Raw genomic sequence first — 17678 nt, 5'->3', positions numbered from 1 at the left:
GGCTATTAGGCAAGGAAATCGAACTAAGCTATGACTCGTTCATGAATTATAATCCATATGTGTGGTACAGTAGTGTACTATATTTTGAATCATGCGTTTTCCATTACCATAACCATAATTAATGGTTGTGATTGAGACTGGTCAACAAAAAAGGGGTAATTTATCTCATTGGTGATTAATATTATTATACGCGATTTATTGCTAATGAAGGAACAACTTTAGTATACGGTATCCTATTAGACTTAATATTATTTCCAGAATAAAATTTCAAACTCATTGAAGCCTACCGGTACTATAGCCTTCCGGTGATCGCGCCCTACTCAATCACACGAGCAGTCGCATGTTGTACTTTTTACAACATCCAATTTCCCAATTGTTATGTACTCTGTTTTCTACTGTCAAAACATAATAATTAATAGTATAATTACTTTTTCCAACTTCTTGGATTATTTTACGCCTATGACATATGGATGATTACCATTTCATAGCCCAATAAGGTACACCAAGCAAAGCCATCAATTCTGTGTTATTGGTTCGTTTACAGTCCCCGTATACAGTCTTTCCCTATCTTATGCACTGTCGCGACTGAATGGCAAACTGAATGTCAGTTTTTTTGCTGCACAAAACTATTGGATGGGGTGTCAGTGAATGAGTCACCTATGCATTCCAAAACTTTCTCCCCATCACTCCACTGAGTTGCAGTATCAACCGAACATGTCAAGTTCCGTTCAATCTCATAGAATCTATAAGGATTAAGCTATTAACATTTTTTGTCAATAACTTTGGTGTAAACGCAGCTTTACCCTCGTATTCTATGAGTGATATAGCTATAACGGAAGAGCAACTCACCTTCATCATAGCATATTTCTTGATGAATTTGTCATCTCCACTAAATCCCAAACTGCATACCACACATGTGAGCAGAAGAAGACTCAAGCAAAGGCCTGTATTACTCTCCATAATTGCCTGTAACAGATAGAAAATACTCAAGATATTTCAAAATTCAAAAGATACGGTACGTAACTACGAGTATATTGTAAGATCAAAATACAGTCTCCACATATACTTTTTCAGTTGGACAAATTACGAAGAAAAAGCTCTCAAACATAAGTTTATCAAACTTCTTTCGTATCACCTTCATCTTTATCCAAATTCTTTTGAGAAAGGACTGATATTGAACAAATAATTATAGAACTAATAATAATTATTATTAAAACATCATCTATCAATAAATTTCTAGCTTTATACATATCTATATTCCATTGGTAAACCGTTGTCATACTCATTCCTTGCGACTTTCTTTCTCATATCCTAGTTTACTCCCGAGCACCATACTTTTCTTTTAATCAACATTCTCATATTATACCGGTGTCTTTTTCTACAATATAAATCTGACAAGCTACTAACGACAATGTCTCACATCATTTTTGGATTTTTTCTCTGCCTGTCGCTTTTTCTCAGCTTCTTCACGCTTATTGCTGCTTTCTCTCTTTGTCCCACTCTCTCTTTCTCCGTATGTTTTCTCTCTCTCCTTCTTCCTATTCGCCTGTTTACTTATCTCGGGGAAAAAATGAAGGAAACCGTACGAAAAGCGAGCGTGGAACATGCAATATTTTCCAGTACGGTACATCTGTGGAAGAAGGTGAAAAAGTAGGAGGAGGAGGAAGAGTGGAGGTGAGGACACACGTCAGATCAATTTTTTGACTAGCTGACCCGGCGAACTTCGTACCGCCAAATAGTTTAATGCATCTCATGACAAACTTTAGCTGGATGCACACCTGAGGAGGCGCGATGCGGTATTTTATTTATTTAGATAATTTTCTAACTGCAAAATAAATAATTTACTAAAAATCAATTAATTCTGAACACCAAAGACTGCACAATTATTCGAAACAAAGCAATGTCTTTAGAGCATGTAAGTCTTTAACCTGAGGCCGCATCGGCACTGCTGGATGGTCTCACACAGAACAGTCATTTTGTTTTTAGTCGACGCGTTTAGAATAAAATACATGCTTGGTTATGGAGCAGCACACATTCTTGTGTACTATTTACCGTCGGCTGTTGTAATGATTATAACAGCTGATTTTTATTTCTGTGTATGGCCAGTTCACAATTCTCCCGTAAGGATTACATGCGTAAACTTTGAAGGACCGTAGGAAAGAGTCCTGAAGTCATAAACCATAAATAGGCCATAAACCTGGTCCTGAACATAACAAACACAACTAAAAAAGAATCATCAAATTCGGTGCACACATGAAAAAGTTATTGAATGTCAAAATTTGAGGCTCGATTTTTATTTATAAGAAGATAAACAGAACACAATATTCTCTAAAATGATCGTGTTCATATTTCACAGCTGGCTATATGTCATCTTATGAACTTCGGGGATGTGATATTTTGATTTTTCACATACTCACTCGGTCACTCACTTTTTTACTATCCACAGCTGTTTCAGCCAAGGATGAATTATTATCCTTTTAATGTCGTTCAGAGGGTTTTCCCAAGGATGAGACCTATAATCGAATCTTTATATCATAAACCTACTATGTTCCAAATTTCGTGAAAATCGTTAGAGCCGTTTTCGAAATCCGTTAAACATAAATAACCAGATATATAAATACAGAAATTTCTCGCTTAATATAATAGGATAGGCCGTAATTATCCGTGATCGGATCGGAGTGGGATCAAAACGCTGAATGACAAGTGTATCTCTGGCTTTATTTTTGGCAGTATCCGACAGTGAAATATTGAAAGTAATTTACGAAAAAAATGAGGTACAGAAAATACACTACTATTGTTAAACACTTAATAATTAACACCAACCGTTCCTCATTATTTTACTTTAAAAATTATATTTATTGAAACGCTTGTAGTAGTTTTTCCCAAAGATTCTCATAGTTTTGTGTGTATTTGTTTTTGAAAAGTCTCAAGGTCACTAAGATTTATCACCTTGTGACTCTTTTGGACTCTTAAATGATGTACAAATATCGTCCCAAAAGTCTTCATGAACTTTAATGGAGAGACAACCATGACAAAAGAAGTAACACGAGCAAGAGCATGTGAATCAAAGGATCTTAAACGCGCTACCAGTGGAAATTCTCGATACTTCAAATAGCAGAACATTCAAGAGTCTACAAGAGAGATGTTTTTACAGTTTGATGAAGTTTTTCTTATATACAGTGTGAGAAATTAATCTAGTGAAATTATAATATCATCTTTATTTTTGACTTCAAATATACACGGACGACCTGACAAATTGTAAGATTTTTATTGTACCTAACTGACAAATGTGAAACATTGAATGTAAAATGTGCACGCATGAATAAAAAAATCACGTAAAGCAATGAAGAGTATCAATTACCTGAGTATCATGAGTGAATTATTTCAATTTATCAAAAGTAGTGAAGAAACACTATGTTGATGTATCGACAATGAACTATGGAGGACATCAATCGACAGATGATATACTTTATCAAACGTAATAATGTAAAATCGCTATGCTATCAAGTTCATCAATGATGGAATATTTTCTGTATCTTCCTTATTCTTTGTAACTACATTTTAAAGCTGGAATTTTTTTGTCGGATTCCGTACTTGTATGATAAATGATACCGTAATCTGAATAATTTGTCCGAAAGAATTTCTCCACAGAACACACCTGCTCAGTATTGGAACCAAACTATGTTCGATTGATTAATAAAAAGAGCACTTTTTCCAATGCCACAGTAATCGTTGAATGCCTGCGGTAGATCCCATTCAACACATTTGTCCAGTATTCAATAATAGTGGTTGCGGTCAATATAACATTACATTCTATCTATGTATTGAACTCTAAGTGAATTTACCTCAAAGCAACCGAATCCTCCTCCTTTCTCTATCCTTTCCTCATCCTTCTTTCCTTCTTCTTATCCTGCAATTTCCTTCACGTACACACTCACACACCTCTGATACCTTTCTTACACTTTCGGTTTTTGTTTACTTTTTTGTCCTTGACTGAATACTACGTGATCTCTGCTGTCTTGTCTTGAAGCACTAAGTGATAGAATAAGGCACTGGTGATAATGGTAAAAAAGAAGTAAAGGGGTAGAAGTAGAAAGAGAAGAAGAAGAAGAAGAGAGAGAGAGTGGATGAAAGAAGTAAAAAGGTTATGATGAAGTCAACAGCCCATGACGTTCGACTCTGACATTGAGCAATGGTACTTATCGTGAACAAGCTGTCACATTCCAGATCCAGGAGATATACTTTTTTTTTCAAATATGTTACATTTTATTAATAAAAACAATATAAAAACTTGTAGTACCCTTTAATAAAAACTTTAGAATATTTCAACTAGTTTCGACCATAGGTAATTTTCAAGCTGAAAAGTTACATTTTATCTATATTTTTCCCCATACAGACTATGTTACATTTCATCTCAAACTGGCACTGCTCACCTAGAATCCTAGAATATCATGGAAATATAAATGTTGAGAACATGGGTATTTTCCATTATTAATTAATTGCATTTTCTCTAGGATCAAGCTCTTATATTCAATTGTCTATATGAGAGAAACGCATACATGAATGATAGGAGGAATGATATAATAGAATATAAATGAACGTACAGTTTTAAGTTGGTTCCGAACCACCGTGAATAAAGTGAATTGATTGAGAGTTGATCACTGTCAGTTGGTGGATCTGATCTCGAGAATTCAGTCTTTAAACTGAGAGGATGCCACTTATCTAATTTGAGATATTCCGAATAACCCGGAGAGAATATTCCTATTTATGATATTTCTCCAAATATTACTAAAACTAGGCCTAATCACTTTCCCTCTTTTATTATATTCGTATTTTTGTAAAGCTATGTTACCAAGCAGTTTTTAGTCAGAATTTACAGCACTTCATTCTGAAGGAATTATAACCTCTTCAAATCACATTCTCTGGGAAACCTCTTAGATGGTTAATCGACAAAGTAAGACAGAAAATTAGAAACCTCAATTTTGAACAACAACCAAACACAATCCCATATTACGTACATTGAACACAACATACTCATATCTCACATTCAGGGATGTCTAGAGGGGAGGAGGGTTTTAAATCAAAGTGTGTCATTGGTTGGGTGGGAAAGGGTTTACCCCTACGTATATCTACTAACTTGACACGAACACAATAACCAATATGCTAACAAAACTGTGAAACTTACTCTAGTGAGGTCCACGTTATAATGACAGTGAATAAAGATAGAAGAATAGCGATGCCGATTCTCTGCATTAATTAATTATATTTCTACACTGTCAAAAACATACTTGGCATCGTTGTGGACCTAGAAAAGGATAGTACCTTTATCATTCGGCTTTGTCGAATGATAGACAAGGATAGCAAAACCAAAGTTGATCAAATACTGTCATTATAAAGTGGACCTCATTATAGTAGCAGCTTACATGCTTGTCATAATATAGTGGAGTACGGCAGGTAAATGATTTCTCATGATCAATCCAAATATATGCTCAACAGTAAATTTACATTTTTGAGTGACTCAAGAATTGTAAAAAAGGTCTTCAGGAACAACCAATGAGGGAGAAGGCTGAGAGGACGTTGGAGAAAGCGTTGGCTGGAGGATGTGGAGGTCGATATTAGGAAGCTGGGTGTCAGAGGATGGAGATGTAAGGCTGCCGATAGAGACGAATGGAGAGGTTTTTTGAAGGAGGTCAAGGCTCTGAATGAGCTGTAGCGCCAAGGAGTAAGTAGTAGCATAGAGAAACAATAGCATAAGTATATATCCCATGGTATAGGGCGTTTATGTCGCAACTTTTACTGTTATCTCAAGCTGATAGTTCATGTAATTCTTTCCCGTGAAGCTGTGTGACACTGGTAGTCTCTCATATTGTGCCGTTCATACACTCTGACCCCAACAAAACAGTAAAATTCGACAATAATCAACAGTAATCGGCTTGAGATAACAGTAAAAGTTGCGACATAAACGCAGTATACTATGGGGTATCTACTTTCGCTATTGTTCCTCTATGGTAGTAGTAAGTAAGTGGTAAATTTATATAGTTGTGAAGATAAAATTGATAAACAGTATTAAAAACTGTCGAATTTTTTGTGACTATTATTTGCATTAGTTCTTTTGAAATAAATCATTCTCTCATCCCCGGACCATGTACTCAGACATACACCTCTCACAACTTATAATTTCCATTTCCTTCTTTTATTTCCCACCACCACAAAAACCATGTAAAACAACGCAATTTCAATCAAATTAATTCAATGTCGAATCAGTTATCCACGCGCATCTTTGAATTCAACAGATATTTTCGACAAGATCAAAATTCGATTCGAGTTTGCCTGTGTGTGTGTGTGTGAGAGCGCTCGTGCGTTACACAACGTGAAATGTCTGGTTCAATTGTGATTCCTACCTAAAACAGGAATAATGTACTCTAGCTTTTCATTGAAGCACGCCGTCTAGCAAGAGGTCAATCAACTATTTATCGACCTTAACCGTGCCTTATTTTCTCAAATAAAAACTGTTTAAATGCATCAGGCTGCATTCAAACGCAGAGTATATTGAGGTCCACGTTATAATGACAGTATTTGATTAACATTGGTGTTGCTATCCTTGTCTATCATCCTTGTTTCATCTTTTTATAATCTTCGTATCATATTAATTTGTATCATCTTCTTATTATCTTTGTATCATCTTCTTATTATCTTTGTATCATATTTCTATATTGAGGTCCACGTTATGATGGCAGTATTTGATTAGCATTGATATTGCTATCCTTGTCTATCATTCGACAAAGAAGATAGCTGATAGCCTTTTCCAACTCCGCATCGTTGCCAAACTGTTTTCCAACAATGTAGAAATATAATTAATTTACAAAATATTCAATTTCAATTATGAGAATTCATGGTTTAATGAAAAAATAATTTTTCTTGGCGAATATAATGAAATTTATTATTTTTAACAAGAATGAACAGTTAATTAAATAAGAAGACTAAGAAATTGTCAAAAACCACAGATTTTACAAATTCTTAGTCTTTTTATTTAATATGAATAATTACCGTACCACAATATCAACTTCTCAACTACACAAAAAATGAACAATTAATTTTACATCAGATACACCAGTATCAGTTATCCTCTATAGAAGGCAGTGGCAAGGCAGAGAATCGGCAACGCTGTTCTTCTATCTTTCTCCACTGCCATTATAACGTGGACCTCACTATAGAATGTGATATATTTATATATTTAATATGTAAATTTTTAATAGAGAATAGGATGTGAAATTCTATAGAAATGCTTTTACTATAGAAAATGTTACATTCTATACTCTGTGTTCACACTGGATACAATATATGTATTGTGAGGAAATGAACTGTATTGTATTTGAGTACCGGATAATATTAGTTCATTGATACCTGGGAGTGATCTTGGATCGAACACTGTCATTTAAGGAGCACTGCTTAACTACAGGAAAAAGGTTGCTGCACGAAATTGTATAATCCGTAAACTAACTGGGAGCATATATGGGGAGCCAACCCCCACACACTTCGAACATCAGCAATTGTACTTAGTTTATCGGCTGCAGAATATGCAGCTCCAGTATGGTCCGCTTCTGCTCATACAAATAAAGTTGACTCAGCGTTGAATAAGACTGCAAGAATCATTACTGGATGCTTGAAACCTACTCCAATTGATAAAGTGTACCCTCTAGCAGTAATAGCACCTCCCGCTATAAGGAGAAAAGTGGCTGGTGATGTGGAAAGATCTAAGCAGGAAACTGACCCTCGTCACCCTCTTCACTACCATCAGATACAAGCAAAACGCCTCAAGTCAAGGAAGAGTTTCATGGCTAGGACCCATCCACTGCAGACAACTCCTAACCTAGCGCCGCAGTGCAGGATGGTTTCTCACAGCTTGGCGTTGTTGTCATTTGAGATGGGTGTCTGGCTTGGAGGAATTTCGGCCGCCTTGCAAGATGGCTGTTAACGGTTTCCGGAAGATCAACAGCTGGGTTTTTTCGTTATTTTTCGTGATAGAGAAATTCTGATTGCTGATTCGTTCTCAGCGACCCCAAGTTTAGCCTGAAGGCTCAGAATGTCAACAATGTTTTTAAATAATTAAAAATCATCATGAAAAGTCATTAAAATGGTAGTACACCACGTTTCTGGAAACTTTTTACTGGTGACTGGAGTTTATAGGTAACACAAAAATCAAAATAATCGTGAGAAAGAAAACTGCTGATGAACGCGAATAAGACCGTCACTCCATTGTTCTATTGTCTCGGCTGCTTGGCTGAGCCTGGCTGGAGGGATCAAATAAAAATAACCGACTGGATTGATCTTTCGTCTGTCCGCTAGGCGGAATTACGCCGACCATTGCTGGGTGGAAGACGTTACTGCGGCCGCTCGCATTCCCACCAACGCTGCTATTATTTGCTGTCTCAGCGCCTAGTCCGAGTCAGACAAGCATCCAGCCTGCAATGCGGAGCTAGGTCTACAGCAGCCCGTCTTGAACTATGGAAAGAGAAGGCCCATGTCACGGTGTCTGAGACATTACCGACTGGAGGAAACCTTACATACAGTGTATGGAAATCACTAAACCGACTGCGGGTGGGAGTAGCAAACTGCAAATCAAACATGATGAAGTGGGGGTACCTGGAAGGAAATATGGACCTAAACTGCAGATGCGAAGAAATCCAACACCAAAAACATCTATACTGCTGCCCTCTCATGAACCAACCCTGCACTAATGAAGACCTAACTTTAGCATCTGACAATGCCGTGGCGGCAGCTATTTTTTGGAAGTGTTGACCGGACTCGGAAAGTAAGTAAGTAAGTTAGTTCATTTATCTGTAACAATATGGAAGCACATAGGAGCCAACAAAGTCTAGTACTTTCGAGTATCTAGTTGATGAGACATTTTGGATGAGTAAAACTTTATTTTAATTTTTTATTTATTTATATTTTTTTCAAAGAAGCACTGATTGGGAGACAAAAACTAAGGATACACCTTATACTATTTCTCTCCCAAATTTAAATATCATTTTAGAAGTTCAAAATAGGGTTATGATTACACTTTACTAAAATTTAGTCCATTTTCACTCAAAAACTAAAATTTTTAAATTTTGACGGTTAAAAACAGAATAAAAAACAAAAATATCACACTCAAATCATCATTAATTGGAAAATTTTACAAAATTTAGAGCCATAAAAACACAACTCACTATTCAGCACAGCTGATATTATTCAATGATGAGAATATCAACTGATCGACAGTTAAATACTAATATCGGGGATCGAGCTCCGCTCTGGAGTACAAAAGCATAAAAACTTTTATTACGAAAGAAGAAATTATAATGACATTCATACAGAAATGTTCTATCTAATCACAGTAAATTGAGATTAATTCCCAGAGGAATGCAAAAATTTTCCTCATAAAGGCCCAGTTGTACAAAAGCCGGTTGAATTTTAATCCTGATTAACTTTATGTGAACCAAATCAGAGAAGACCATTTCAAAAAGATGGATCTACTGGAATTATTCAGGATTGAAAATAACCCGGCTTTTTTGCAACCGGCACTAAGTACCTGATTGAATGATTACAAAATTTAAACAGCTGAGTCATAATTTTGACACAGTCCCACACATGAACTCGCTCACTCACTATAAATAATTATTATCAGCTGTTTTTCCAAGGAAGAATAATAATTATCCTTTTGGTGTCCTTCAGCGAGTTTTCCCAGGGATGAGACCTAGTGCAATAGAATCTTATTATATTAAAGCTGCAAAGACAAAAATATTTTTAATATAAACCTACTATGTTCTGAATTTTGTGAGAATCGTTAGAGCCGTTTCTAGATCCGGTGAAATAGAAACATATAAACATATAAACAGAAGTCGTAGTATACAGCTCTAGTAGATAAGACAAACCGTTAACATTCAGCTCCAAATCTTTTTTTCTACAATTGTTAAAAAGTGTTACTCCAGCCAGTCATCAATTGTCTTAGTCATTAATCACTTTACTGATCAACTGAAAAAACTAACGTTCAACGTTTCCACTGATTGAGTCCGATCCGTTAAAGGAAGGAGTTCCAGCAATTATACTGATTGCCTTGTAATAAGATCTCGGACGAAATTATTTAACTGCAGTTGAAATAGCATCCTAACGCAATAATTGGACAAGAGATGACATTGTAAACAAGCTGGGAAAAGTGAATGGAGAAGGGTTTCGGTGGGTTTTCAAACATTACGTGATATTTATTGAGAAGAAGAAAGTTATTTCCCCATTCAATTATTTGTGAGAGTTGATCATGTTGTTTATAATTTTCAAGCATGGGAAGAAGACTGTTATTGAATAATAGATGGAAATTGAAAAAGGGGGATGCCAATAAAATTGAGAAGCGAAGGAGAATGAGACGGAAGAGACGAAGAAGAAGAAGAAAAAAAAGGAGATGAAGAAGAAAAAGAAGAAAAAAAGAAGAAGAAAAAGAAGAAGAAGAAAAAGAAGAAGAAAAAGATGATGATGATGATGATGATGATGATGATGATGATGATGATGATGATGATGAAGAAGGAGAAGAAGAAGAAGAAGAAGAAGAAGAAGAAGAAGAAGAAGAAGAAGAAAAGAAGAAGAAGAAAAAGAAGAAGAAGAAGAAAAAGAAGAAGAAGAAAAAGAAGAAGAAGAAGAAGAAGAAGAAGAAGAAGAAGAAGAAGAAGAAGAAGAAGGAGAAGGAGAAGAATAAGAAGAAAATTATTATTATTAAGCAGACGATGATGGAAAAGAAGAAGATGATAATGAAGAAGAAGTAGTAGAAGATGAGATAAGGGAAGGGTGGAGAAGAAGAAGAAGAAAAATACGGAGTGAAAAAATACAAGAGAAGGTAGATATTGTGAAAGGGGAGGAGAAGGAGGAGGAGGAGGAGGATTGATTGATTGATTGATTGAGTACTTTATTTATGTAGATTACAATATATACTGGCTTATACAATTATATACAATAGCTTACAATACAGCAAAATTATAGATGAATTTACATAATATAGACTAAGAAAATAATTATTGAACTGTATATGATATGAAAAAGTAATTTGTAATATAATAACTATAGATATTATATTGTTATGCATCTACATAAATTGGCGGAGCTTTGTACATATTAGAGGAGGAGGAGGAGGAGGAGGAGGAAGAGAAGTAGAAGAAGAAGAGGAAGAAAAAAGAGAAAGAAGAAAATTATTATTATTATGGAAGAAAAATTAAGGGATTATGATGATGAAGAGAAGGAGATGTAATTTCTAGAAGAGAATTTGGAAAAAAGAAGACAAATCAGAGGTAGAAGAAGAAGATGAAGGGTAGTTAGAAAAAAGAAGAGAAACTGTGGAGAGAAAAAGAAGAGAAAGTGAAGATGGAAGTGATGTAGAAAGAAGAGGAGACAAAGTGGAATGAGTGAAATGAAAAATCGAAAAAAGCAGTTAAAAGAAAAAAGTTAAGAAAAGTTATGATGGATAAAGGATTAGGAAAGGTTTAAAAGTGATCAAGACAAGGCTAGAGTAATGAGAAAAAAGCGAAGCTGAATTTGATGTGAGGAATGATTAGCAGTGATAATGCGGAAATGAATGAAAGGTGAAGTATGGAGAGAGAATCATTTTGAGAAAGATGAAAAGTGGAGGCAGCAGAAGCGGTAAAAGAAGTAAAATTGAAGGAAGAAGGAAAAGAAAAGTAAGGAAGAGAAAACGTAGAGAATTAAGTTTGATAAGGCAATAGAAAATGAAAATAATACTGAAAACGAACGAAAAAGTTCCCAAGACAATAGACTGACGAAGGAAGAGTAATGTTGCTAGTATTTTACAAATATTTTACATCTAGTCGAAGATACTTCATACTTCAGATAGGATAATAATGATCACTATTTTACTTTTTGCAGTATTTTAATTAGACCGTAGCTTCTTTCCTTTTATTAGTAATGCTGCTAATTAAATGAACCCTAACTGTTTTTCATTATTAATTGAGCCCTGTTGCTGCCTATGGAGAGAATTCGAATATTTATTACCTAACCTTTTTACGACTATATTCTTACAAATAATTTTATGGAAGATCATTTCATGCTTCAATTATTGGAAATAGCTCATCAAAATCCAATATAGTTTTTCAACAATCTATTTATGGTGTGGTGTATCATGAATTATAATTGATATATTGAAAAACATCTTTATTACTGACTCATTCCGGCAGATGGTTCAGTGAACTTGATTTTTCAAAGTGATTGGAATATTTTCTTGTAAACTAATAGATGAAAGTGATGAGTTGGAAAATAATGTGACACTAATTTAATGAACTAAATTATCTCTCTAGAGACCTTAATAAAAATAAAAATCTCTTTCAGGTTTCGTATCATGCTCTAGTTATGGAGTGATAAAACTGAATAAGCCATGGAACAAATTGAATTGAAAATGAACTGAAATTGAAAAAAATTAAAAATTGAATTGACAGGCCCTGCACAGTGCAAAATGCAGCTTAGTAAAACAACGTAGTCCTCGCAAATTGTCTGATTATTTAATAGTTTTTAACAGAAGGAACAGCATTAAATCAAGTACAAGTAATTATTGAATTAAAAATGTTTCTGTGGAGGATCATTTCATGCATCAAGTACCGTATTGAAAATACCTCATCAAAATCCAATATAGTTTTTCAACCAGCTATTTATGGTATGGTGTATCATGAATTATAATTGATGTATTGAAAAACGTCTTTATTACTGACTCATTCCAGCAGATGGTTCAGTGAACTTGATTTTTCAAAGTGATTGAAATATTTTCTTGTAATGTAATAGATGAAAGAACATAACATGAATAAATAATTATGAATAAATAAATAAATAAAATTGTTGACATTTTTTATTCAAAGTCAGTGATAGTTTATTTTGTTTGGACATATTTAAGTTGTGTCAAGAATTGGCACCATAGATCACCCCTCTAATGTTTTGTCCTCATTTGTAATTTTGACCAAATAAAGAAAAAAAAAATCTGGTGTGGTACACTCACACAACTTTCCTTGCTGATTGATCTGTAAGCCTCATTCTTAAACGAGGATTATCTAGGGGAATAACATTATGCCGATTGGCGGCTAAATAATTTTATTAAAACTACGATTATACTATTTTTATTGTTTTCAGAGTACATTTTCCTTTGAATTATGAAATTTGAGGATTTTCTTAAAAGTTGACAAAACAGCTGTTCTGCAAATAAAATATCGACGTGTTTTCTTTTGAATAAACTGCTCTACCCACCTACCCCAAGCACAAGAAGGAGGTTACAATAGTATATTTCGCACCTAGAGCAGAAAATGAGATTTTTCCAGCTCGAAATCGGTTTTCAAGTCCGAGGCCGTAGGCCGAGGACTAGAAAAGATTGAGAGCTGGAAAAACATTTTTGCCCGTGGTGCGAACGATATTTTTCGCCACACTACAGGTATTGCTGACAAAATAAATAAAGAGTACAAAATAAAGAATACAAAATAAAGAATACTCGTTAAGCTATCGTACCTATCTCTTGATTTTAGTGGTAGAAGATTTGCAGTCAGGATTTCAGATTCTTTTTAAATTTCACTTGGAATACCACAGTCATCTTCAAGCATTTTTGAAAATTCGGAATGCACTAATCAACAATAAATAATTGAATAAAACTGGTTGCGAAGCGAATTAGTTTGATTCGAAACTGGAACTGAAATCATGGCGACTTCAGCTGATGATGAAAGTGGACACTCGCCCGATCTAGCGGATGACTTATTAACTACTTCTATGAGCGGCTTGAAAGAGACAACTTTCTGGCCTAGACCGGAAAAGAAACCCTTTTCTGACGTCGTCTGCAAACAATGTCTTTCAGATCTATGTAGGGACTGGAAAACAGCTGCTTTCTGTGCAGTGTGGCGAAAAGTAAATTTCTCAAGGATGGGGTGGACCCCCTGTTAGTTTCTCAGGGAGGAGAGTCATGCTAGTTAATAGAGCTGATATATAACTATACAGGGTATGAGTTTGAAAAAAATCGGTCAAGTCATTTTTGAGAAAATCGTGAAAAACATGTTTTTTTATTAATTATCCGTCATTTTTCTCAAGAATATTACGGAGCTCCTGCAATTTTCCCAGAAATGAGACTCATGTCAGTTGATAGGGCTTATGAATAGCTGCTATCCATGGTATAAATTTGAAGAAAATCGTTAGAGCCGTTTTCGAGAAAACCGTGAAAAACATGGTTTTTTAGTGATTATCCGCCATTTGTCTCAAGAATATTACGGAGCTCCTGCAATTTTCCCAGAAATGAAACACATGTCAGTTGATAGGGCTAATAAATAGTCATCTAGTGTATGAATTTAAAGAAAATCGTTAGAGCAGTTTTCGAGAAAACCGTGAAAAACATGGTTTTTTAGTCATTATCCACCATTTTTCCGCCATTTTGAATTGAACTTTATTGAATTTCTTATTGTCGGATCCTCATGGTATAAGGACCTTAAGTTTAAAATTTCAAGTCAATCGGTTAATTAGGAATGGAGCTATCGTGTTCACACCCACACACAGACACACACCCAAAAATCATGTTTTTGGACTCAAGGGACCTTGAAACGTATAGAGAACATGAAATTAGGGTACCTTAAATTTTTTTGGAAATCAATACTTTCCTTACCTATGGTAATAGGGTAAGGAAAGTAAAAAAACACCGTACATATAGGAAAAGGTTGAGAGTTTAGATTCGTCACATACAGTATCAGAATTGACCTCATATTAAAGAAACAGTATCTGTTATTAGTTTTGCAAAAGTTTTTCAATTCATAAGAAGATGATTACCCTGAATTTAATGTCTCCAAAAATCTCCCCAACAAAATGTTTTGAATAATTGAGAAAAAAATAACTGAGATTTTTATGATTGTACAGCAAGATCCACTGTAGTTTGTAGAGGAATTCAGGGACTTGCGGAACAGTAGAAAAGTGAGAATGTGATTTAAATTTTTCAATATTTGAGAGTTTTCTGTAGTTTTTGATTTTACAACAAAATAAAAAACATCTCATCAGATATCTTATAACTAACAATTTAAAGATACTAGGAACTTCTGAAACGTCAATTTGGCACTATATCATAATGTATCAATAATACAGTAGAAATTAACTTTAAACTTATAAGTACACAACTCATTTCAACATCTTGGAATGATGTAACTGATGATGGAAATGAACCTTAATATTTTATTTGAGAACCGATATAAACAAAAATACTATTCACAAAAGAGCTTCCGCAAAGCCCTTGTCCGTGAATAGGAGTTTGAATAATGGGACATATGAAAAAGATAAGACACATACACACACGCATTCACACAGTCATCAAAATTCGACAATTGACACATCAGAGCATTCCCCTCATTACATATATCTCATAGTGATATAAACTTCATGTGAACAGTAGGGAGGAAGCCACCACCTATAAATCGGCAGAAAAGAGAATTTAAGACAGAAGAGAGAAGAAGAAGAAAAATGTTGAGGTTTTATGACAATTTATTTACTTAGCTTACCACTCTGAAGAAGTTTTCAATTTCCAAAGGTGAATGAAGCCATAGCCAACACCTCGTTTTACGGATGAATTGTTTGCAAATTTTCAGCTTCCTTATTTCCTCAGGAAGGATATTGTAAAATTTTGGTCAGTCCCAGAAAAATGAAACATCCTTGAAAGGTGGTACGAAGGGTTTGGGAAGTCGCACCAGCATTCGTGTAGTTTGCCGTGTAACCAAACTGTCTTGTCCAATATTTCCCATCAAATATCTATCCCCAATCATTTTATAAAACAGGGATAGAACTTGGTTATTTAATTCGATAACACGTCTTTAACCAGCCCAACGGCTGTTAACCAAATAAGAAGAAAACGCCTTCAAGACTAGACTAAAATATCAAGTATTATCAAAAGTTGAACACAAGAAATCAAAAAACAGTATTGACCTTATCAGACGAGGATAAATTATTGCCAAAATTACCACGGAAGTGAAAATAAAAATTAAGATACCTCTACAACATAAGTATTATCAGACAAAAGAAATTCCCAAATCAACTCTAATTCCCACACACACCTACGGCACAATAGCCGCCTAATTAAAAAGCTCTTCCCATCCATTTCTTTCAAGTCCACTATAATAAGCACATATATAACTGGTATATATTAGAATAAAACAATGAAAATGGCACAGGATATGCAAATCGTAAACGGTAAATGAATTTTGAATGCGAAAAAATTTAAACTCTGAAAAGAATGGGAAAGTAGTTGGCAATATTTTGAATGATTAGAATAATACATAGTAAGTTACATTATAAACAGGTATACAGTTCTGAATAATGTATATAAATATAAGGTAGTTATAACGGTCGGTAGCTATACCGTTTTAGGTAAAACGCTGGTCGTCTGTCTTCAGCCGTATCGTGTAGGTTACATTTTTTAGCGGATCATTACCGAAATTTTTATACTTCTTCCTCCTATTCGCTGTCTTCTCTTTCCTTACTGTATATCTAGTTTCTTCCTCTATCCTCTAAGTACATGGACATTCTATTCTTGTCTCGCGTGCTCATATTTTTATTATAATAATGCACACATGTGCATGAACGAAATAAATTAGCCGTTCCGGTAGCCTACACTACCGTTCTTCTTCTTTTTCTTCTTCTTCTTCTTCTTCTTCTTCTTCCTCTTCTTCTTCTTCTTCTTCTCTTCTTCTGGGATATCTTCTCTGTTGTCATCGTCTTCTTCCTCTCATTTTTCTTTAATACGCTTCTATTTCTTCTGTTTTTTTCACAGTTATACTTCTCTTTCCTATGGTTGCTGTATATTTTTCATTTCCGAAATTTTATTTCATCTATAGTATACTTTAATGCTTCTTTCCCTTTTTCTTCTTCTTCTCCATGGCTTCTCCTTCTCCTTCTTTTTCCCTGCTTTTTATTATTGTTTTTCTTCTTCTCATTCCTCTCCTTTTTCTTATCCTTCTTCTTCTTCTTCTTCTTCTTCTTCTTCTTCTTCTTCTTCTTCTTCTTCTTTTTCTTCTTCTTTTTCTTCTTCTTCTTCTTCTTCTTCTTTTTCTTCTTCTTCTTCTTCTTCTTTTTTTCTTCTTTTTCTTCTTCTTTCTTCTTTTTCTTCTTCTTCACCGCTTTCTTTTCCTTCTATTATAAGATCTCCCCCTCTCTATTCTATTCTACTCACACAGTTTTCTTCTCCTTCACCTTTTCTATCTAGAAAGTCTCTTCTCTTCCTCATATTCCTATTTATACAGTTTTGTGCTTCTACTTTTATTTGTCTCTTCCGATTCTCAAAGCCTTCTCATTTTTTCTGTGTTTTCGTGCTTCTTTTTCTCTAGAAGGCATTCAAACATAATTATTCTTTTGCTATTTCTGTTAGTATTCATCTTCGTTTTCTAGTCTTTGATTAGTTCCTTGTTACAATCCAAGCTCCTTGTTAAATTTATTGTCCATTTCTTGTGAAGTTCGTCTTCTTGTTACATGATGTCTTCTTCACTCATCCTCCATGTGATCTTCCAGCATCCATTCTTCTTCTCGAACCCCTTCACCTATTCTTAACATTTTTTATCTCTCTGTCTTTCAATTTGTTGTCTATTTCTTCAGTTTCTGTCTCCTTTATCAGTTATCTTTATGGCTTATTTTGTGTCTGTTTCCTTTCC

General features: G+C 34.6%; 1 protein-coding gene across 2 annotated transcripts in view; it reads right to left on the bottom strand.

The window, feature by feature from the left end:
* The window catches only part of LOC111050194, a 45266-nt gene that overhangs the window by 8854 nt on the left and 18734 nt on the right, over positions 1-17678 (bottom strand). For both annotated transcript variants that reach the window (XM_022336471.2, XM_022336479.2), the window contains exon 2: positions 850-966. In XM_022336471.2, coding sequence (XP_022192163.2) covers positions 850-960 — 111 coding nt within the window. In that variant the 5' untranslated portion in view covers positions 961-966. The remainder of the gene's footprint in view (positions 1-849; positions 967-17678) is intronic.

This window comes from Nilaparvata lugens, chromosome 13, assembly GCF_014356525.2.
Source record: "Nilaparvata lugens isolate BPH chromosome 13, ASM1435652v1, whole genome shotgun sequence".
NCBI classification, from domain to species: domain Eukaryota; kingdom Metazoa; phylum Arthropoda; class Insecta; order Hemiptera; family Delphacidae; genus Nilaparvata; species Nilaparvata lugens.
The sequence above is the reverse complement of the archived record's forward strand: the minus strand, read 5'-3'. Positions and strand labels throughout refer to the sequence as shown.